This window comes from Urtica dioica, chromosome 5 (genome assembly GCF_054948205.1).
Source record: "Urtica dioica subsp. dioica isolate 48M chromosome 5, U.dioica_male_clone48M_v1_H2, whole genome shotgun sequence".
Taxonomy (NCBI): domain Eukaryota; kingdom Viridiplantae; phylum Streptophyta; class Magnoliopsida; order Rosales; family Urticaceae; genus Urtica; species Urtica dioica.
The window spans coordinates 43,176,804-43,199,885 of NC_142760.1; the positions used below are offsets into that span (position 1 = coordinate 43,176,804).

The 23,082-nt window shown below is 33.4% G+C and overlaps 4 protein-coding genes across 5 annotated transcripts; 2 read left to right on the plus strand and 2 right to left on the minus strand.

Moving 5' to 3' along the window:
- The first annotated feature begins 416 nt into the window (after positions 1-416).
- Positions 417-2,892, plus strand: LOC149398788 (protein NOI4-like). 2 transcript variants are annotated; one of them, XM_089616117.1, is made up of 3 exons: positions 417-531; positions 1,834-2,022; positions 2,450-2,892. In XM_089616117.1, exons 1-3 carry the CDS (start codon positions 526-528, stop codon positions 2,492-2,494), a joined length of 240 nt encoding a protein of 79 aa, XP_089472243.1. In that variant the 5' UTR covers positions 417-525; the 3' UTR covers positions 2,495-2,892. The 2 variants fall into 2 exon arrangements, with proteins under 2 accessions (XP_089472243.1, XP_089472245.1); XM_089616119.1 differs by having other exon boundaries at positions 1,837-2,022.
- Positions 2,893-3,729: 837 nt separating this feature from the next.
- Positions 3,730-6,224, plus strand: LOC149398789 (transmembrane emp24 domain-containing protein p24beta2-like). Its single transcript, XM_089616116.1, has 5 exons — positions 3,730-3,886; positions 4,345-4,548; positions 5,392-5,578; positions 5,664-5,771; positions 5,858-6,224. Exons 2-5 carry the CDS (start codon positions 4,345-4,347, stop codon positions 5,989-5,991), a joined length of 633 nt encoding a protein of 210 aa, XP_089472242.1. The 5' UTR covers positions 3,730-3,886; the 3' UTR covers positions 5,992-6,224.
- A 3,620-nt stretch (positions 6,225-9,844) lies between these two features.
- On the minus strand, positions 9,845-14,852 carry CSLE1 (cellulose synthase like E1). Its single transcript, XM_089616115.1, has 8 exons — positions 14,471-14,852; positions 13,394-13,721; positions 12,897-13,037; positions 12,657-12,788; positions 12,369-12,581; positions 12,041-12,268; positions 11,409-11,756; positions 9,845-10,472 (listed from the first exon to the last, which is right to left on the minus strand). Exons 1-8 carry the CDS (start codon positions 14,761-14,763, stop codon positions 9,912-9,914), a joined length of 2,244 nt encoding a protein of 747 aa, XP_089472241.1. The 5' UTR covers positions 14,764-14,852; the 3' UTR covers positions 9,845-9,911.
- Positions 14,853-17,929: 3,077 nt separating this feature from the next.
- Positions 17,930-22,855, minus strand: LOC149398791 (cellulose synthase-like protein E1). Its single transcript, XM_089615331.1, has 8 exons — positions 22,458-22,855; positions 21,539-21,866; positions 20,955-21,095; positions 20,715-20,846; positions 20,427-20,639; positions 20,099-20,326; positions 19,465-19,812; positions 17,930-18,556 (listed from the first exon to the last, which is right to left on the minus strand). The coding sequence occupies exons 1-8, from the start codon at positions 22,745-22,747 to the stop codon at positions 17,996-17,998; spliced, it is 2,241 nt and encodes a 746-aa protein (XP_089471457.1). The 5' UTR covers positions 22,748-22,855; the 3' UTR covers positions 17,930-17,995.
- Between the last annotated feature and the right edge of the window lie 227 nt (positions 22,856-23,082).

Here is a 23,082-nt window from a genome sequence, read left to right on the forward strand (position 1 = left end):
AATTGGTAAAAATACACTAATAAAAAAAGACCATATTAAATATCTTCAGTTTTTTATGATAAAATAAAAGTAATATTCTTAAATTTGGTTACAGAAGATACGAATCTATAACTGATAGTTGATTAATTAATTAGCTTTTAATTTTAAAATAAAATACTAAAGAAAGACATTGAAATTGAATGGCCAAACAAAAATAAAATATTATTAGCCAGCAAGTCAATCTAACTCTTCTTCTTAACCCCGCAACAGCAATAACAACAACAAACGCTGTTTGCCAGCTCATCACTCCGTTCTGTCTGACGCTCAACAAAACGACACCGTCAACAGCTTTTCAAAATAACGCCGTTTATACAAAGGGAAACGCCGTTAAATTAAAATCCCCAGAATTTAGTTTGTTTTTCATTATAATATACAAAGCCCAATTTTGGCCCAAAAAAGTCTCTCTCTCTCTCTCTTCTTTTCTTTTCTCTGCAAATAAACAGTCATTTTCTTTTCCGGGAAAGCTTCTTTCTTTTGCACGAATTCATGTCGGTATGTGATATTCGTAGCTTTTCGATTGAGTTGCTTAGGGATTCATTCTATTTTTTTGTCCGATTCGGTGTTATGGATAAATTATGATCGAGTGTTGATTTGATTATTGTTTTTAGCGCAATCGATTTACCTTCGTGCTGTTCGTCGATTTAGCTCTTTTGAATTTTGTGATTCTCATAAGATTGCGTCTATCTTTGGAGCCCATTCTTGTTTTGTTGCAATTATTAATTTTTCTTTTTCATTTTTGAATAAATTTGTGGAACATGTTTTTTTTTTTGTTATAACTTTATTTGCAATTACATATATTTTCACGCTAGCTTGAATTTCATGTTTTTTTCCAATGGCTATGCTTATAAATAAGTAAGAAACGAGTTTTCCTTTCCATTCACAAATTTTCATTTAAGAGAGAAACTAGGCTCAGGTTTCTTTATTTATTTATTTATTTTTTTTTCTGTGATTATAAATACCTGAAATGATTTTCTGTGTGTTTCACTCTGCTTAGTTTAGCATAGTATAAGGTCCGGTTATATGTAATTGTAATCCTTACGTTTATAGGCTAAGAAGAAAGCTCTGATTATAGATCACTTAGTGTAGTTTAAGATTGTAACTCCAAAATTGTTTTGGTATTTCTGAAGCGAAATAGTAATCGTTCGTATTGGCTTACAGAAATAACCGGTCACTCGTATGAACATCCTTGTAGAGAAGTCGAGTCCTTGGATTGGATCGTCCAAAGCCTAAAACTGGTTTGTCTTAGTTAGGCAAGTGAAATTAACACAATAAGATTCCGTAAAAAACTTGTCCGAGTATAACAAGTGGATTAATCATACCTTTGTAGTTTCGAACAATGCTAAAAATCTTCAGGTTTTTCTGGTCTGGTAGTGAGTGTCATATAGGTGACAATATTCGCGCATTTCAAGCTTGATGTCAGTCAGTTAAATTTAGAACTACGAGTCTATGACCGATCAACCATTTTATAATTGTCGTTAACGAGCGGAGTTATGCGCGTTTGCATGTTTAAAATCCAATTTAAATATCGTTTCCTATTCTAAATATATCTTACCTAGATATCGTTTGAGTTTGAGATGTTACTCGTTTTGTGTTTGATCAATTCCTTTGAAGTTCAGTATTGAATTTTGGTTACATTTCACTGGCATTGGACTGTACATATGACCTTTTGTAGCTTTACAAATCTTCTTGTCATTACTTTGATTTTAATTTTTCAATCACGGATTGCGTTATTATTTCATCCCTAGCTCTTTTGAATTATATATACGTAATCTAACTTGTTCGGCTCTATCGCAGCAGGAAAAAGGTCGTCCTCTTCCCAAGTTCGGTGAATGGGATGTGAACGATCCTGCCTCGGCCGAGGGTTTCACGGTGATATTTAACAAGGCTCGGGATGAGAAAAAGACAGGTGGCAAACCCGAGTCGCCCGGGAAAGGAGATTCTAATATCAAGCCCACGGGATCGTATCCCGTGAAACCTCAATCTGTAAGCTTCTTTTCACATTATCAATGATTTCAATCCTAGAACAACTGGTTTAAACTTTAATGTGTTTTTCTTTGTTGTATCTACTTATAATTTGAACGTATAAAGTTATCGCTAAGAGAGAAGACTCTTGATGTTCTTAGAACCCAGTTAGGAATTAAAACTAAGAGAAAATAAAATTTAGTTCGTCTAGAACGAAGCAAAGTACAAGCTAGAACTTGAAAGGCTAAAACTGGAAAAATCCGAATTAAGGGCTGAGAAAGCTTTATCGTCAATACGTGAATATGTATTATTCCGAATAATAACAACAACAAAAATTACATGATTTCTGGTATAGGATCGGACTTGGTTGTCAAATATCTTATTCGTAGCAGTAATATTTTCATGGGCTTATTTTTTTTTTTTTAATTTTTGGATTGGTGAAATACAGAAAAAATGGTTTTGCTGTATGCAAGACTCGCCAACGCAACCCTGAGGAGGCGGTGAATTCGAAAACGATCTCCAATGTATGTTCTTCTTCCATGGAAGAGCAATATTGTTCTGTTCTATATAAAATCAAAAAGCTCCACCGGATTTTGGCATTGATGAAAAAGATTGGAGTTCTCTCTCTCTCTCTCTCTCTCTCTCTCTCTCTCTCTCTCTAGGGCAGTGGGTTAGAATCTGCTGCTTGATTTTTTTTTCTGTGCTGTAAAATTGAGTTGTGGTGGGAAGGAGTGAAAAAAAAAAAAAACTTTTGTTGTATCTATGTGTGTATTGTCTTGTCTGATATGGGTGATTGATTATATTTGAGGCAAATTCTATTTCTTTCTGTACCCTTGATTCTGCCATAAATCCTCAGATATTTGTTTGTTATATATTTGCTCTCTTCCATTATTGTTGTATTACTATTAGGATTAACTTGTGGTTTGTCTCAATTTGTTTTTTTCCTAAATAATTTATCAGACCTACTTATATCCAAATAGAGAGACATGGGAATGATAAAGGAAAAGAGAAGAACAAAAACTACTAGAACTAAAAAGGTATTTAAAATCTAAATTAAATAAGAATATGTATCAAAATTTTTACTATCCTATTTCAATCATTTTAGGTTGGCCAAATGCTAAAAATACTACATTTTTATATAGCTATTATGTTCAAGTGTTTTTTTGTTTGTTTTTTTTTTTAATATAATCATGTCCATGAATAGTTAATGAAAAGTAATTTGATTGTGTTTGTGTCAAAATGATGTCGAATAAAGTAAAAATGTAAGAAAAATAGGTCGAATATTGTTTTTTTTTTCTCTGCTGAGGATGATCATCCATTCAAATCCCTTTCAGAGAGATAAGTGAATTGAAAAAAGCTGTTTTAATGGAAATCCACGCCACCAAAAAAAGTACCATAATCACTAATCCTTTTAGGTGATTTGTTTTTCTTGGTTTGTTTTGAGAGAATATTTTTTCTTTCCTTAGAATTTGTAAGAAAAAAAAAAAAAACGAAAGTGAAGTAAATATTAATTTAAAAACAAATAGTAATTATAGACTAATTTATTTGAAAAATTGACAAAAATATTAATTTGGCATAACAAAATTAGAATACTGATTTTGCATAAAACACAAAAAGTGTCGTAGAGAAATCCACAACTCACATACGACAAACAAATTCGAAACTCACCGATGAACTACCCAACAAGCATTGAATATTTAGTTTCTATTTGAAACTCGTCATACATATCTAAATAATTGAATAATAAGTTGTCCATTTTTTAGAGGGGGTATTTAAAGACCTTATTAGATTTAATTGATCCAATATTTTCATATTATAATTCACGACTAATTTTCTTTTTAGCTAAGCAAAAGTCAAAGACTCTTCTCGGAACCAAAACTACAAGGTAAAACGAAGTCCTCTTCTTTCCGATTCATTTCATCTTAAGAACTTACGCTTTGATTGTGTAATAGGTTCGATTTCGATTCTGTTTTACCATCTTTTGATCGCAGACTCCAGGGAATTATTGATTAAACCCCTTTGTTATTTTTAATGGGTTGAGGTTTAACATATGAAAAAGTTTCTTAATGATTAGAAATCAGAATTATGATCGGGTCTCTCGTCTGTGTTGCGTTTGGGTGATGATATTTTTTTGGTAATAAATTATTCTTTTTCCAAGCTTTAGGAATTTGACGATGAACATGTCTCTAAAAAAAATTGGGGATGGAAAATTTGCTTCTTTGACATATACAGATTGGATTTTCACCTAAAAATAAATATCAGTCTTTCAAATGTCTCCAATTCTCTCTTTAGGTGTTAGATAGATTTTGATTTTAATTTTAATTTTTTATACTCGATTTGCAGATGAAAGTCGAGATTCCGGTGACTCTTATTTTGGCTGTGTTTTTTATGAGTTTTCATATGGCTTTCGGGGTGAGATTTGTGGTCGATCGAGAAGAGTGTTTCGCTCATAATGTGAAATACGAAGGCGATACAGTTCATGTGTCTTTCGTGGTTATCAAAGTCGATTCCTCTTGGCATTATAGTCAAGAAGGCGTAGATCTCGTGGTAAGTTAAAGTTAAGGTTAATTGTTCAGTATTTGTGTTGATTTAATGATCTATGTTGCAATGATTGTATATTTTGCAAGTTTGAGTTTTTGACAAACGTTCTCAAGATTAGATCGATAGTAAAAAAAGATTCTGAAACTTTTTTTTTTCTTTTCTTTCTATGGTTAAATACTTAAATTATTGAAAAGTCATGTTTGTGTTAACTCTTTGGTCAACCACACGATTTTCTATAGAATTCATGGATTGTATATTTATCGATCTGCAAGTTTGTGTCTTTAAGAAAGGTTCTCGGATCGGTATTAGAAGTTACTCAAAAGTCATGTTTGTGATATGTATATTTTTTTGGGCTCATTTTAACTTGAAAAATTTATGTATTGTATATTTATTGATCTCCAAGTTTGAGTCTTTAAGAAAGTTCTCGGATCGGTATTAGAAGTTACTGAAAAGTCATGTTTGTGATAAAAAAAAATTTTGGTTCAGTTGAACATGAAAAATTCGTGAATTGTATGTATATCAATCTGCAAGTTTGAGTCTTTAAGAAAGGTTCTCGAGATTGAATTGGTATTAGAAGTTACTGAAAAAGTCATGTTTGTGATAATTTTTTTTTTTTTTTTTTGGCTCAGTTGAACTTGAAAAATTCGTGTATTGTATGTATGTATATCAATCTGCAAGTTTGAGTCTTTAAGAAAGGTTCTCGAGATTGGATTTGTATTAGAAGTTACTGAAAAAGTCATGTTTGTGATAATTTTGTTCGGTCAACCGTAGTGATTATTATAGAATTTCATTTGTATTTCTTAACTGTATTTTTTTTCTCTTTATTTTTTTATTTTTTTAAATGATTAGGTGAAAGGTCCGACGGGTGAACAACTTCGTGATTCACGGGACAAGTCGAGCGAAATGTTTGATTTTGTGGCTCATCACAGAGGAATCCACCGTTTCTGCTTCACCAACAAGTCTCCGTATCACGAGACCATAGATTTCGACGTTCACGTCGCCCATTTCTCATTCCATGATGAGCACGCCAAAGACGGTATCTTTTTTGTGTGTGTGTGTGAATTAGTGTGAATTAAGAGCACTTGAAATTTGATTATTTATTTATTCGTGATTCTGCGCAGAGCACTTCAATCCATTGCTCGAGCAAATAGGGAAGCTCGAAGAAGCTCTTTACAACATTCAGTTCGAGCAACATTGGCTTGAAGCTCAGACCGAACAACAAGCAATCCGTACGTTTTTATTTATTTATTTATATATATTTCGTTGCTCTCATTTGGAATTTATTTTTTTGTTTAATTATTATAATTTTTGGCAGTGAACGAGGGAATGATGAAAAGGGCACTTCACAAGGCGGTGTTGGAATCGTTAGCACTCATCGGAGCCAGCGTTCTTCAGGTCTATCTTCTTCAACGCCTCTTTGAAAAGAAGCTCAGAAAGTCCATGGTTTAATAATCTTTTCTTTTTTTGGTAGTAAGCGACTATACAATTACAATTACAATTACAATTACAGCCTCTCTCACTTCATGGTCCGGCTTTTAGACCGCTTTGTTTAGTCAGAAAAGAAAAAAAAAAAATAAAGCTTGAGTTTCGATGAAGTGTTAACGAGCATGTTTATCGATTTCTGTCATTGCACGAAGGTAAAATAAGAACTAAGCGAACAACGAAAATGTAACCGAGATTGAACCAAGCTCATGAGTTTTATCCTCGTCCAAAGTTATTGAATATTTACTCCGAAAACCCCATAAGAGATGTGGTAATATCATAATCGAGATTTTGACGAGTTTAGAATTTATTTTTTGTCAAGAACTCAATTCTAGGCAAAAGAAGAAAAAAAAATTGGTAGGCTTTAAACTCAATTGTTACTATTATCCATTTATGTATACATTATGAACGGTAAGCTATACAAGCACAAGCATTCAGAGCAAAGCCACCGGAGTTAACGCTAAATAGAGGCCGACAATTTTTCCTCGTCTCTGCTCACAAAAAGGCCTTCGATCGATGAACTTGTATTGTTCTGCCACGTCATCTTCGGCTACTTTGGAGGTTATGACAAAGGCCGTGGCGTCGGAGGAGAACCAATGATTTTGCCTTTTGACCATAAATACTCCGCTTCATTTCATGACATGTCGTTCGCAAAGGGTATGAACCAAGGGCTAATTAATATCTGAAAACTAATGTATGAGAGAAAATCAAGTAAAACAAAAGAGAAAACTATAAGTAAACAGATTTGAAAGACTAAAACAAAAATGAAAGCAAGAGAAATTTTTTTTTGAAGGAGCAATATGACAATTTTTCATGATAATACTAATGATAGGATTTAGATGATGTAATAACAGATTACTTGTTTGTGGAGACAAGAGAATGCCTTTGAGGAGGCAAAGTGAACAATTATTTACTCTTCCGTGGAATCCTCGTCATCAATCATAGCAATTGATGGCGACTGATTTAGTCTCTGTCTCTAAAATGTTACAACTGTTAAAACATGAACAAACATTAGGAACGGTCCATTAATCTAATATTATATACACGGAACAAACAGTTTAATATTTATTGAATACATACTTGATTCAGACAATGAAAATTGAGAACCACTCATGATGCTCTTTCGAATGAATCTGTGAAACAAAAATATTCAGAGTGAATCAGATGTAACATATGTTGCAATATATTTCAAACACGTCACGAAAATAAACTAAAATAAACCATTTATACCAATGAGACTGCGCTAAAAAAATAATTTCATCAGATAAACAAACTCTGATAAGAAGCAAGGACTTTCAACTATGATAAGAAACGTTTTGAGAAAAGACGGAACTAAATAATTCAAAATTTGAATTACATAACAAAATGAACCCATGAATATACGTGAGACAATTTAAATCAAATCTGTTAGTTTAAAAACAAGAAAATAACTAACCCCTAAATAATGAGATATACACGTTTATATTATAATAGAAAGTAATTAAAAATCAAAACAACTTTCTTGATTATAACAAATATGATAATCTTTTCACTAGACGTGGCTACAAATTAGGAAAGCCAAAATATTATAGAAAATAACGAATATAATGTTGACTGTATTTCGCATCTTTGAATGCCGATGAATTATTTTTTATTTTTATTTTTAGTTTTTTTTTTTTTTTTTTTTTTTTTTTTTTTTTCAGGAAACAATAGCCACATGTATTGAATGCATTTTTTGGCTGATCAAAACGTTGGCTACATATTGATGTTAGTCAATTTTTATAGAGGATAATTTCGTAATTTGCTAAATAAATGACTGAGACACGTCATAATTTTTTGGTAGAATATAAACTTAGACGAAACGTTGGCTAGATTGCAATACCAACGTTTCAAGTGGCTTAGTCCGACTAATTTTTCGTTTTATTTTAGCGTAACAATTACACTGTTAATTATGCATTAATAATAACAAGCACAAACAAGCAGGGCAAAACCAGCCGATTTAACACTCACAAAAAAGGCCTTCGTACAAGTTGTTCATTGTGTTCCGAAGCACTTAGACACTATTATTTAGTAAGTTATTTATTTATTTTCTCTTAGCTTATTTTTGTTTTGTAAGCATGTTTTGTAATTCTATCCAAAATTTGTATCATGTTTCGTCAGCATCTAAATATACACAACCATGATGTCCTCGTTTTTTTATTTTTTTTTTTCCCGCTTTTATAGATAAAAAGTTTCTTTTTTCGCTTCTCATAAATATATCCAGTGTAAAACACATTTAGAAGTCTAAATCAAGAAGATAAAAAAAAAAAGAATATATGCAATAATCTCCTGTTTTAGGGTAAAAATAAGCCAATTTCTCCATTCAAACGAGTATCTGGAGAGAGCGACAATGAGCTGTAAAACGACATATCTCTACAAAACGACAGCGACATGTAAAAACAACAGATTACCCAAAAACGACAATGAACTGTAAAAACGACAGATTATCCAAAACGAGAGCCAATTATAAAAACGACAAATTTCCCAGAAATGATTCCGAGTAAAAAATGACATGTTTCAGAAAACGATATCAAACTTCTAAAACGACAGATTTCTCAAAAACCATATCGAGCTGTAAAACGACATATTTTCCAGAAACGACAGTGAACAAAATAAACGACGGATTTCCTGAAACGACGATGAGCTTCCGAAACGACAGATTTCCCAAAACGACAATGAACTGTAAAAATGACATATTCCAAAAAAAGACGTTGAACTCGAACTGTAAATTCGACGATTCCCCAAAAAACGACAATGAACTGTTACAAAAAAAACTAGAGAAATAGACGGTATTACTAGGTTTGTTTGTTTTTGTTTTTGTTTTTGTTTTTTTTTTTTTTTTAGCGGTAGGCTTTTATCTCGCAGTAAATATACCTATCATTCACGGTGGACTCTCCGATGATGCCCTTTTTCTTGCTGCAAAAGGCAGCTCAACAATTTTTATATATATATATATATTTCAATAGATCTAGGGATGAACTAATATCAAGGACATGGATCTATAAAATAAAATATGGAGGTCTAAACTAATTGAAAAAAGATTGATAAGATAGGTATTGTTTATACGGATTTTTTTTTAATCGAACGAAATAAGCGTTATTTGAATGGTTTGTCTTCGACGTGCTCGTCATGGAAGGAGAAATGGGCGACATGAACGTCGAAATCGATGGTCTCATGATAAGATGACTTGTTGGTGAAGCAAAAACAATGAAGGTTTACAATTAAGAAACAAAAAACAGAAATTATCACAAACATAACCCAAAATGAAGGTTTCTAATTTTTTGCTTGATATCCATCCGATCTCAGAGAACATAGACCATGGTCAACCAAAAAAAAACCGAAGAATTAGCTTTAAACTTTCTTCAACTCTTTTTATAGTATAAAAAAAAAAACCTTTGAGAGAGTTCTATTATCAAGTTGAGGGCTTGAAATCGAGAAATCTCGAGATGCTTCCAATTCAGGTTTGGAACTCGAATCACCGGATCGAACAATCTCACCATCGCCGACATAATTTGTATTATAAACTCATATTCAGGGCCGGCCCAAACTCACCCGAATTCATTAAGGGTTATAGGCGAATTAATATTTTGGAGCCCTTCGATAATAGTAAAAATTTAAATATAAAAGAAAAATATAAAAAATTTAAATATTTTTAGCATATATATAATATATACTTAAAATTTTGGGGCTCAACCCAATTGAAGGCCTTAGGCACCGGCCTTGCTCGCCTATAGTCAGGGCAGACTCATATTCATCATGAAAATATGTTATCATGTGGATAGTACTGTTATCATGAAAATAAATTTGATATGTTGCAAAGTTTTATTTAGGGTAATCGACAAGGTGTTACATTTACCAATATTTATGCATCAATAATAAGCAACACAAGCACAAGCAAGAAGAGCAAACCCGGCCGATTTAAAACCAACGGAGAACGACAATTTTCCATTGTCCCTCCTCACGAAAAGCCCTTCGTACAAAGGCCAATTAATCAAAACCAAAGCCCCACAAATCACGAACTGAACCAACATCGTCTCGATATCCACCGATAAGCTTCTTCTTCTTTTCCAAGCCGAAAGAAACGCTCCGAAGAAGCACGAGAGGTTGACGAGAGCGATCGCCGAGAGAACGGTGAACATCGGCGACGAGGCTCCGAACTCGATGACCTCGTCCTCGTACCGTTTTGCCACGTCATCGTCCGCCACTTTGGAGGTTACGACGAATGACGTGGCGTCGGAGGAGATTCCGAGGCGGTTTAAGAGCGCGTCGGAGAACGCGAAGAGGTACGAGCTCGATCGCTTGTACATCCATATCCTCTGCTCGTTCCACCACCCGATGATCGTGCCTTTTGACCATAGAAACTCCGCTACGCTTTGACCGTACGACGCGATTGCGACGTACGCGAAAGGCGCGAACCAAGGGCTCGATATCTGAAAATAATGTAATAGAAGAAAAATACAAAAAATTAGGAAAATAACCAACTTAAACGTTTGACATTGCTAAATAGCCAACGTTTGGTAAATCTTAGGTAAATAGCCGTAAATAATGACGTGGTCTAATATATAGAGGTGGCTATTTATCTAAGATTTACGTCTGTAAATACATGAAAATGATTATTTACCTAAGATTTACAAAATGTTAGCTATTTAGCAATGTCAAACGTTTAAGTTGACTATTTTCCTAATAAACAAAAAAAAAATACCTAAGATTTATCAAACTTGACTATTTAGCAATGTCAAACGTTTAAGTTGGCTATTTTCCTAATAAACCCAAAAAAATAAGCATGAGCACTAAGTGATCTTAGTCATTTATTTGATTAGCGAAACCTTTTCCTAAGAAAGACATAGGACATTATTTGATTCCAAATTCTCAATCTTTTGTATTTCCTACAAAATATGTCCAGAATCTGAGACAAGAGGCTTAATTTACCCCTTGGCTTTTAAAATTTTTTGCATCAATAAAAAAAAAAAAATCAATACCTAATTGGGCCAAGAAGCTCTATTTTATTTTGAAATAAACAGCCGGAATCTGAGACAAGAAGCTTAATTTACCCCTTGGTTTTTAAGATTTTGTCACTTTGCATCAATAAAAAAGAAATTAATTAAAATAAACAGCCGAATTTGGCCAAGCAGAAGCTCTATTTTATTTCATTTTAGTCCTATGTAAAAAAAAAACATTGGTTGTCTCTCATAATCAACTGGAACCTACTAATAAGTGATCATTTTGTCGAAACAAAAATATATGGCAATTTTTTCTCAATACTTTTAAGGACACATAAATCTTATTGTAATATTAGAAGGACCAATGTGATAAATTTTCATGATAGTCATGATAGGATTTGATGATGCCAACATATTAGTACTTACCTGAGGAAATAAGGGAATTCCTTTGAGGAGGCAAAGAGAAGGGACAAGTGAGTAATAGAGAACGGCGAGGCAATTCGGAGCCCATAGGCAATAAACGCAATATCCGAGTTGAAGCCCTAAGCTTATCTTGTTGTAGCCAAACCAAGCCGGGCTATACTTCGATAACATTATTTGGAAATCTCCTTCGGACCATCTCTTGTGTTGGACGAGTGTCTGAGGCAATGTGTTTGGTGAAACTCCGAGGAACGCTTTTCTTTCGGGATTGAAGTACACCGATTTCCATCCTCGACATTGAATCGATAGCCCCGTTATGACATCTTCGACCGGACATCCGTATTTCAACCCAATCTAACAATAAGAAACTTGTTGTTAGGTCTTTTAAAAGTGGTATGGTTTGGAGTGATTTTCATATATTTGTTTTAGGACCGTACCAACGGTTTTGGTCCTTTAGATTAAAGAATGGAGAACGAAATCGGAAAAGAACCATGTCAAAAAATGTGGTTCGATTCGGTTTTCAACGCAACAAATAATAACTACACTCGACTATTTTAATTCAAAATAATATTTCAATGACACTTGTCATTTTGGTGAATCTAGTATAAAAATTAGAATTTCCTACTAATCTAATATACCTCTTTTCCCCATTGAGTGTCTTTCTCGTATGTACAGCTCACGAGAGCTTTTGACGATTCTTCTAAATCGCAAACACTATTCGATTCGACATTGTGGTCTTCGAATTTCTCTTCCTCCTCATTCTCGGAGCCGAATAATTTAGCTCCGGAGAGAATGTCTCTTCGGTGAAAGCAGCCACTACCTATATAGAGAGGACCTCCGTAGCCGTCCAAACCGTGATATTCAACCTAAATATTTTTTTTTAAATCACAAAAAGAATAATTGAGTACTTGTAAGCAAAGGTACTCTCAAGATCCAATTAATTAGCAAATGCAAGATTACTTAAACCTCAGAAATGACGATAAGTGAACCACCATAAATGTCATTCTTCGTGATGTTCTCGAACTTCTGAGGAAATTGTACATACGCGATTTCACGGCCTTTTTCTTTGTCCAACAAAAAGCACAATGCGTCTTGGATAGACTTAGAGTTGTTAGAATACATATCGCAATCCACATTGAGAATTATTTTTCCATGGCTAATTTTTGAAGATACCCTGATCTGAAATATTATGAAAAAAATATGTCACATTATGTTATACTTTGTCTTATGAGATTTAAGATGAAATAAACATACCAAAGCGTTCATAGCTCCGGCTTTATAGTTGTGGAAATGTTCGGGGCGTTTCTCTCGAGCTAAATACACTAGAGTTGGAAGTCGATGTCCATCAACGTCTATGGAATTCGGGTCTCTCCCATTGATTAAGATCTATAACGGCGACATATAACTAAATCAACAAAAAAACACGAGAATTCAATTATTTTTAGTAGTGCCTTGTAATGCAAGTTTTCTATAATTCCAACAAAAAGCGTATACTTGAAGAATGGTGTCGTGGTTGCGACTAGAAGAGAACAAATCCCACTGAGAAAACTCTTTGTTCTTCGATCTTTCACCTTCCGGTACTTTCCCTAGCTTTGTTGCATTTTCGATCCGATTTTCCATGTCCATGTACAATTTCTACAACACAAAAGAGCATAAGAATTTTTTTTTTTTTTGGCTATATATCTATGTATATGTTAACTAATAAATAACAGAAAGTTAGGAAAATAGCCAACTACTTAAACGTTTGATATTGCTAAATAGCCAACGTTTGGTAAATTTTAAGTAAATAGCCACTTTCAGACGTAAATATTATGTAAATAGCCAACGTTTGGTATATGAAAGTGGCTATATAACAATGTCAAACGTTTAAATTTGCTATTTTCCTAATGAACCCAATAAGTAATGCCTAAACAAACCTTAAAAAGTATTACAATTAGAAAGTACCCTTCTTAGCCAATTGGCTTTTACACTAAAAATATATGAAAACTTACCTTGATTGTGACCAAATAATCATGGAATGAAGTAGAAGCTCTCATCGAGTCCTCGGATATAGACTTAAAATACGCAGCCGGGGACCTAGGTTCGACGTCGAATTTATTGCAAAAAGGTATCCAATGCTTAGCGAATTTGGCGGCCTCGGATAAAGCGTAGAACGTGAGATCCGATCCTCCGTCGTCGGAGAGATAAACGGAGAGTTTCTCCGGAGGATAGTCATAAGACATGACCGAGAGTACGGTGTTGATCACCATCATCGGAGGCTCGATTTTTGGGTCCGCCGTGCACACAAATATGTCAACTCTTGGCAAATCCTTCTCATATCTATACAACAAACAAAACTTTGTGTTGATTCCTACAATTGTTTTCATTTATCTTTCGACGTGACTTAAACCCATTTTTCTCCTTTGAATTATCTTAATTTGAAGGGTAAGAGCTAGAACTCTTACTTAATTTGATTTAATGATTGATATTCATAACAACCTAGAGGTGTGAGAAAACAATGGTCAAATCATAATTACATAGATAATAACATAATTTTCGTGATATATATGAACTTATCCATTGGAGAAAAATACAGTGTTAAATTAGTAGCTTTGGAAAAGTTTTTAATTAAATAGTCAAAATTCCACAATCAGTTCGTAACAAGCTATAACCGTGAGAAAACAAGGGTTAACTCATAATTGCATAGAATATAAGACAAGTTCATGATAAATATGAGCTTATCGATTGGAGAAAAATAGAGTGATAAATTAGTAGCTTTGGAAAAGTTTTTAATTAAATAGTCAAAATTTCACAATCTTTTCGTAACAACGTTCCTAGCTATAATTAAGCGTGAGAAAACAAGGGTTTAACTCATAATTACATAGAATATAAGACAATTTCATGATAAATATGAGCTTATCGATTGGAGAAAAATAGAGTCATGAATTAGTAGCTTTGGAAAAGTTTTTAGTTTAATAGTCAAATTTCACAATCAACAGCAAAAACTTCAGTAAGTTTTTAGCTAAAATTTTGTTACAGTTCTCTAAGCACTGCAAATATTTAATTAATTTTAACAAATAATTGATCACCTTTGAGAGAGTCTATCTTTGAAGGTGAGTCTATAGACTGGGTTCCAGCGAAGAGCTTGAGTGAGAAACCAATAAAAACCGAACCAGATTTCAGCTCCGATCAAGCCAAGCCAAGCCCATCTTCCAATATTATTATCACCATTTTTGGGCACGTGACTAAATCTATAAACCAATATCAAACATATTCCCACAAATACACTCACTGCAAATAACCTGTATAAGCCTCTTCCTTTGTACCTCTTCGTCTCAAACAATGCCATGTTTAGCTTATTCTTCTTCTTCTCACTTTCCATTTATTTTTCTCTCTATATCCACCGCTTGAGTGAATATATTATATATTTATGTATATATAGATGGTGATGTAGTTTAGGGAATAGTGTTTAAACAATTGTTCAATGTTTCAATCAAGGAAGTCGTCTATACCTTTATATTATAATATAGTACATTTCATTACTTTTTTTTTTGAGGGAACATTTCATTACTTTTGTGGGCCAAAGTTTAGAAAGAAATCTTCCGACTATTACATTATTAGTTCACTAGGAAAAAAAATATAAATTATTAGTGAGAGTGCACAAATGGAATGCAAATTCTATATAAAAATACCAAAGAAAATAGTTACATGTATACCCCCACTTCTTAATTGTTAAAATTTACACCCCACTTTTTACATTTATGCAAATTTATACCTTACTTTAATGTTTTGAGAGTGAGACTAGTTTACGTCAATTTTATATTATTTATTTATGGAATGTACGTGGTTCTTCCATTTTATATCATCTGACTATTAGCGATGTTAAATAGCAACACTATATTAAAAAATATATATATATATTAGGAACAAAGTTGTAACATAGTTCGGTTTATTTTGATAAAAAGTATCAAAGTTGCTACTACTTGTGATCATTTCTCATTAAAACCATCGACAATCGACGACGTTAGGACAATATTATATACACGGAACAAATAGTTTAAAATTTATTGAATACATACTTGATTCAGACAATGAAAACTGAGAACCACTCATGATGCTCTTTCGAATGAATCTGTGAAACAAAAATATTCAGAGTGAATCAGATGTAACATATGTTGCAATATATTTCAAACATGTTACGAAAATAAACTAAAACAAACCATTTATACATGATACTGCGTTCAAAAAAGATTTTCTTCAGATAAACAAACTCTGATAAGAAGCAAGGGCTTTCAACTATGATAAGAAACGTTTAGAGAAAAGGCGGAACTAAATAATTCAAAATTTGAATTACGTAACAAAATGAACCCATGAATATACGTGAGACAATTTAAATCAAATCTGTTACTTTAAAAACAAAAAAATAACTAACCCCTAAATAATGAGATATACACGTTTATATTATAATAGAAAGTAATTGAAAATCAAAACAATTTTCTTGATTATAACGAATATTTTAATCTTTCCACTAGACGTGACTACAAATTAGGAAAGCCGAAATATTATGGAAAATAACGAATATTAAATGTTGGCTGTACTACGCGGCTTTCAATGCCGATGAAATTTTTTTCTTTTTTTTTAAGGAAACGATAGCCACGTGTATTAAATGCATTTTTTGGCTGATCAAAACGTTGGTTACATGTTGATGTTAGCCAATTTTTATAGAGGATAATTTAGTAATTTGCTAAATAAATTATTAAGCCATGTCATCATTTTTTGCTAGAATAGAAACTTAGACGAAACGTTGGCTAGATTGCAATACAAACGTTTCAAATGGCTTAGTCCGACTAATTTTTCATTTTATTTTAGGTTAACAATTACACTGTTACATATAACCAATTATGCATTAATAATAACAAGCACAAGCAAGCAGAGCAAAACCAGCCGATTTAACACTCACAAAAAAGGCCTCCGTACAAGTTGTTCATTGTAATCCGAAGCACTTAGACACTATTATTTAGTAAGTTATTTATTTATTTTCTCTTAGTTTATTTTTGTTTTGTAAGCATGTTTTGTAATTCTATCCAAAATTTGTATCATGTTTCGTCAGCATCTAAATATACACAACCATGGTCCTCGTTTTTTTTTTTCCCGCTTTTATAGATAAGAAGTTTCTTTTTTCCCTTCTCATAAGCATATCCAGTGTAAAACACATTGAGAAGTCTAAATCAAGAAGAAGAAAAAAAAAGAATATAAACAATAATCTCCAGTTTTAGGGTAAAAATAAGCCAATTTCTCCATTCAAACGAGTATCTGGAGAGAACGACAATGAGCTGTAAAACGACATATCTCTACAAAACACCAGCGACAAGTAAAAACAACAGATTACCCAAAAACGACAATGAACTGTAAAAACGACAGATTATCCAAAACGAGAGCCAATTATAAAAACGACAAATTTCCGAGAAATGATTCCGAGTAAAAATGACAATGCTTCAGAAAACGATATCAAACTTCTAAAACGAACTCAAAAACGATATCGAGCCGCAAAACGACATATTTTGCAGAAACGACAATGAACAAAATAAACGAGGGATTTCCTAAAACGACGATGAACTGCCGAAACGACAGATTTCCCAAAACGACAATGAACTGTAAAAATGACATATTTAAAAAAAAAGGACGCTGAACTCGAACTGTAAAGTCGACAAATCCCCAAAAAAACGACAATGAACTGTTAAAAAAAAAACTAGAGAAATAGACGGTATTACTATGTTGTTGTTGTTTTTTTGTTTTGTTTTTTTTTTAGCGGTAGGCTTTTATCCGTATTGCCCCTTTTTCTTGCTGCAAAAGGCAGCTCAACAATTTATATATATATATATATATATATATATATATATATATATATATATATATATATATATATATATTTCAATAGATCTAGGGATGAACTAATATCAAGGACATGGATCTATAAAATAAAATATGGAGGTCTAAACTAATTGAAAAAAGATTGATAAGATAGGTATTGTTTATACGGATTTTTTTTTAATCGAACGAAATAAGCGTTATTTGAATGGTTTGTCTTCGACGTGCTCGTCATGGAAGGAGAAATGGGCGACATGAACGTCGAAATCGATGGTCTCATGATAAGATGACTTGTTGGTGAAGCAAAAGCAATGAAGGTTTACAATTAAGAAACAAAAAAAATTTACAATTAAGAAAGACAAATACAAAAATTATCACAAACATAACCCAAAATGAAGGTTTCTAATTTTTTCCTTGATATCCATCCGATCTCAAAGAACATAGACCATGGTCAACAAAAAAAAAAAACCGAAAGAATTAACTTTAAACTTTCTTCGACTCTTTTTAAAGTCTAACAAAAAAAAACCTTTGATAGAGTTCTATTATCAAGTTGAGGGCTTGAAATCGAGAAATCTCGAGATGCTTCCAATTCGGGTTTGGAACTCGAATCACCGGATCGAACAATCTCACCATCGCCGACATAATTTGTATTATAAACTCATATTCATCATGAAAATATATTTGATATATTGCAAAGTTTTATTTAGGGTAATCAATAAGGTGTTACATTTACCAATATTTATGCATCAATAATAAGCAACACAAGCACAAGCAAGAAGAGCAAACCCGGCCGATTTGAAACCAACGGAGAACGGCAATTTTCCATTGTCCCTCCTCACGAAAAGGCCTTCGTACAAAGGCCAATTAATCAAAACCAAAGCCCCACAAATCACAAACTGAACCAACATCGTCTCGATATCCACCGATAAGCTTCTTCTTCTTTTCCAAGCCGAAAGAAACGCTCCGAAGAAGCACGAGAGGTTGACAAGAGCGATCGCCGAGAGCACGGTGAACATCGGCGACGAGGCTCCGAACTCGATGACCTCGGCCTCGTACCGTTTTGCCACGTCATCGTCGGCCACTTTGGAGGTTACGACGAATGACGTGGCGTCGGAGGAGATTCCGAGGCGGTTTAAAAGCGCGTCGGAGAACGCGAAGAGGTACGAGCTCGATCGCTTGTACAGCCATATCCTCTGCTCGTTCCACCACCCAATGATCGTGCCTTTTGACCATAGAAACTCCACTACGCTTTGACCGTACGACGCGATTGCAACGTACGCGAAAGGCGCGAACCAAGGGCTCGATATCTGAAAATAATGCAATGGAAAAAAATACAAAAAATTAGGAAAATAGCCAACTTAAACGTTTGACATTGCTAAATAGTCAACGTTTGGTAAATCTTAGGTAAATAGTCGTAAATAATGACGTGGTCTAATATATAGAGGTGACTATTTATCTGAGATTTACGTCTGTAAATACATGAACGTAAATATGTTAGCTATTTAGCAATATCAAACGTTTAAGTTAACTATTTTCCTAATAAACCAAAAAAAATACCTAAGATTTATCAAACTTGACTATTTAGCAATGTCAAACGTTTAAGTTGGCTATTTTCCTAATAAACCCAAAAAAATAAACATGAGCACTAAGTGATCTTAGTCATTTATTTGATTAGCAAAACCTTTTCCTAAGAAAGACACAGGACATTATTTGATTCGAAACTCTCAATCTTTTGTATTTCCTACAAAATATGTCCGGAATCTGAGACAAGAGGCTTAATTTACCCCTTGGCTTTTACAATTTTTTGCATCAATAAAAAAAAAAAAAAAATCAATGCCGAATTGGGCCAAGAAGCTCTATTTTATTTTGAAATAAACAGCCGGAATCTGAGACAAGAGGCTTAATTTACCCCTTGGTTTTTAAGATTTTGTCACTTTGCATCAATAAAAAAGAAAGTAATTAAAATAAACCGCCGAATTTGGCCAAGAAGCTCTATTTTATTTCATTTTAGTCCTATGTAAAAAAAAAAAAACATTGGTTGTCTCTCATAATCAACTGGAACCTAGTAATAAGTGATCATTTTGTCGAAACAAAAATATATGGCAATTTTTTCTCAATACTTTTAATGACGGAAAAATCTTATTGTAATATTAGAAGGACCAATATGATAAATTTTCATGATAGGATTTGATGAAGCCAACATATTAGTACTTACCTGAGGAAATAAGGGAATTCCTTTCAGGAGGCAAAGAGAAGGGACAAGCGAGTAATAGAGAACGGCGAGGCAATTCGGAGCCCACAGGCAAAAAACGCAATATCCGAATTGAAGCCCTAAGCTTATCTTGTTGTAGCCAAACCAAGCCGGACTATACTTCGATAACACTATTTGGAAATCTCCTTCGGACCATCTCTTGTGTTGGACGAGTGTCTGAGGCAATGTGTTTGGTGAAACTCCGAGGAACGCTTTTCTTTCGGGATTGAAGTACACCGATTTCCATCCTCGACATTGAATCGATAGCCCCGTTATGACATCTTCGACCGGACATCCGTATTTCAACCCAATCTAACAATAAGAAACTTGTTGTTAGGTCTTTTAAAAGTGGTATGGTTTGGAGTGATTTTCATATATTTGTTTTTGGACCGTACCAACGGTTTTTGGTCTTTTAGATTAAAGAATGGAGAACGAAATCGGAAAAGAACCATGTCAAAAAATGTGGTTCGATTCGGTTTCAACGCAACAAATAATGACTAGACACTCGACTATTTTAATTCAAAATGATATTTCAACGACACTTGTCATTTTGGTGAATCTAGTATAAAAATTAGAATTTCCTACTAATCTAGTATACCTCTTTTCCCCATTGAGTGTCTTTCTCGTATGTACAGCTCGCGAGAGCTTTTGACGATTCTTCTAAATCGCAAACACTATTCGATTCGACATTGTGGTCTTCGAATTTCTCTTCATCCTCGTTATCGGAGCCGAATAATTTATCTCCGGAGAGAATGTCTCTTCGGTGAAAGCAGCCACTACCTATATAGAGAGGACCTCCGTAGCCGTCCAAACCTTGAAATTCAACCTAAATATTTTTTTTTAAATCACAAAAAGAATAATTGAGTACTTGTAAGCAAAGGTACTCTCAAGATCCAATTAATTAGCAAATGCAGAATTACTTAAACCTCAGAAATGACGATAAGTGAACCGCCATAAATGTCATTCTTCGTGATGTTCTCAAAGTGCTGAGGAAATTGTACATACGCAATTTCACGGCCTTTTTCTTCGTCCAACAAAAAGCACAATGCGTCTTGGATAGATTTAGAGTTGTTAGAATACATATCGCAATCCACATTGAGAATTATTTTTCCATGGCTAATTTTTGAAGATACCCTGATCTGAAATATTTTGAAAAAAATATGTCACATTATGTTATACTTAGTCTTATGAGATTTAAGATGAAATAAACGTACCAAAGCGTTCATAGCTCCGGCTTTATAGTTGTGGAAATGTTCGGGGCGTTTCTCTCGAGCTAAATACACTAGAGTTGGAAGACGATGTCCATCAACGTCTATGGAATTCGGGTCTCTCCCATTGATTAAGATCTAAAACGGCAACATATAACTAAATCAACAAAAAAACATGAGAATTCAATTATTTTTAGTAGTGCCTTGTAATGCAAGTTTTCTATAATTCCAACAAAAAGCGTATACTTGAATAATGGTGCCATGGTTGCGACTAGAAGAGAACAAATCCCACTGAGAAAACTCTTTGTTCTTCGATCTTTCGCCTTCCGGTACTTTCCCTAGCTTTGTTGCATTTTCGATCCGATTTTCCATGTCCATGTACAATTTCTACAACACAAAAGAGCATAAGATTTTTTTTTTTTTTTTCTATATATCTATGTATATGTTAACTAATAAATAATGCCTAAACAAACCTTCAAAAATACAAAAGATTAGGAAAATAGAGAACTTAAACGTTTGACATTGCTAAATAGCCAACGTTTGGTAAATCTGAGGTAAATAGCCACTTTCAAACTTAAATCTTAGGTAAAATAGCCAACATTTAGTATATGAAAGTGGCTATTTATCTAAGATTTACATATGAAAGTAACTATTTACCTAAGATTTACGCCAGAAAGTGGCTATTTACCTAAAATTTACCAAACATTGACTATTTAGCAATGTCAAACGTCTAAATTGGCTATTTTCCTAATGGACCCTAAAAAATAGAACAATTAGAAAGTACTCTTCTTAGCCAATTGGTTTTAACACTAAAATATATGAAAACCTACCTTGATTGTGACCAAATAATCATGGAATGAAGTAGAAGCTCTCATCGAGTCCTCGGATATAGACTTAAAATACGCAGCCGGGGACCTAGGTTCGACGTCGAATTTATTGCAAAAAGGTATCCAATGCTTAGCGAATTTGGCGGCCTCGGATAAAGCGTAGAACGTGAGATCCGATCCCCCGTCGTCGGAGAGATAAACGGCGAGTTTCTCCGGAGGATAGACGTAAGACATGACCGAGAGTACGGTGTTGATCACCATCATCGGAGGCTCGATTTTTGGGTCCGCCGTGCACACAAATATGTCAACTCTTGGCAAATCCTTCTCATATCTATACAACAAACAAACTTTGTGTTGATTCCTACAATTGTTTTCATTTATCTTTTGACGTGACTTAAACCCATTTTCTCCTTTGAATATCTTAATTTGAAGGGTAAGAGCTAGAACTCTTACTTAATTCGCTTTAATTATTGATATTCATAACAACCTAGGTGTGAGAAAACAATGGTCAAATCATAATTACATAGATAATAACATAATTTTCATGATATATAGCTAGGAACTTATCAATTGGAGAAAAATAGAGTGATAAATTAGTAGCTTTGGAAAAGTTTTTAATTAAATAGTCAAAATTGCACAATCAGTTCGTAACAACGCTCCTAGCTATAAGCGTGAGAAAACAAGGGTTAACCCATAATTACATAGAATATAAGACAATTTCATGATAAATATGAGCTTATCGATTGGAGAAAAATAGAGTCATGATAAAAAAAAAAAAAAAAAAAAAAAAATTAGTTTATTAGTCAAATTTCACAATCAATAGCAAAAACTATCCTCACTTCAGTAAGTTTTTAGCTAAAATTTTGTTACAGTTCTCTAACCACTGCAAATCTTTAATTAATTTTATCAAATAATTGATCACCTTTGAGAGAGTCTATCTTTGAAGGTGAGTCTATAGACTGGGTTCCAGCGAAGAGCTTGAGTGAGAAACCAATAAAAACCGAACCAGATTTCAGCTCCGATCAAGCCAAGCCAAGCCCATCTTCCAATATTTTTATCACCATTTTTGGGCACGTGACTAAATCTATAAACCCATATCAAACATATTCCCATAAATACACTCACTGCAAATAGCCTGTATAAGCCTCTTCCTTTGTACCTCTTCGTCTCAAACAATGCCATGTTTAGCTTCTTCTTCTTCTCACTTTCCATTTCTTTTTTCTCTCTATATCCACTGCTTGAGTGAATATATTATATATTTATGTATATATAGATGGTGATGTAGTTTAGGGAATAGTGTTTAAACAATAATTCAATGTTTCATTCAAAGAAGTCGTCTATATCTTTATATTATAATATAGCACGTCTCATTACTTTTGTGGGCCAATAATGTTTGAATATTTTGGTGGAGAAAAAGCCAAACCAAAGTGCAGAAAGAAATCTTCCGACTATTACATTATTAGCTCACTAGGAAAAAAAAAATATAAATTATTAGTGAGTGCACAAATGGAATCCAAATTCTATATAAAATACCAAAGAAACTAGTT

Coding starts and splice junctions, on each gene's coding strand:
- LOC149398789 (XM_089616116.1), top strand. CDS start 4,345: ATGAAAGTCGAGATTCCGGTGACTCTTATTTTGGCTGTGTTTTTTATG. Junction 5,579..5,663: donor TGATGAGCACGCCAAAGACG/GTATCTTTTTTG, acceptor GATTCTGCGCAG/AGCACTTCAATCCATTGCTC. Junction 5,772..5,857: donor GACCGAACAACAAGCAATCC/GTACGTTTTTAT, acceptor AATTTTTGGCAG/TGAACGAGGGAATGATGAAA.
- LOC149398788 (XM_089616117.1), top strand. Junction 2,023..2,449: donor ATCCCGTGAAACCTCAATCT/GTAAGCTTCTTT, acceptor GGTGAAATACAG/AAAAAATGGTTTTGCTGTAT.
- LOC149398791 (XM_089615331.1), bottom strand. CDS start 22,747: ATGGAAAGTGAGAAGAAGAAGAAGCTAAACATGGCATTGTTTGAGACG. Junction 20,847..20,954: donor ACCATGGCACCATTATTCAA/GTATACGCTTTT, acceptor TTGCCGTTTTAG/ATCTTAATCAATGGGAGAGA. Junction 20,640..20,714: donor CCGGAGCTATGAACGCTTTG/GTACGTTTATTT, acceptor AAAATATTTCAG/ATCAGGGTATCTTCAAAAAT.
- CSLE1 (XM_089616115.1), bottom strand. CDS start 14,763: ATGGAAAGTGAGAAGAAGAAGAATAAGCTAAACATGGCATTGTTTGAG. Junction 13,038..13,393: donor ATTATTTGGTCACAATCAAG/GTAAGTTTTCAT, acceptor TTTGTGTTGTAG/AAATTGTACATGGACATGGA. Junction 11,757..12,040: donor ACACTCAATGGGGAAAAGAG/GTATATTAGATT, acceptor TCTTATTGTTAG/ATTGGGTTGAAATACGGATG.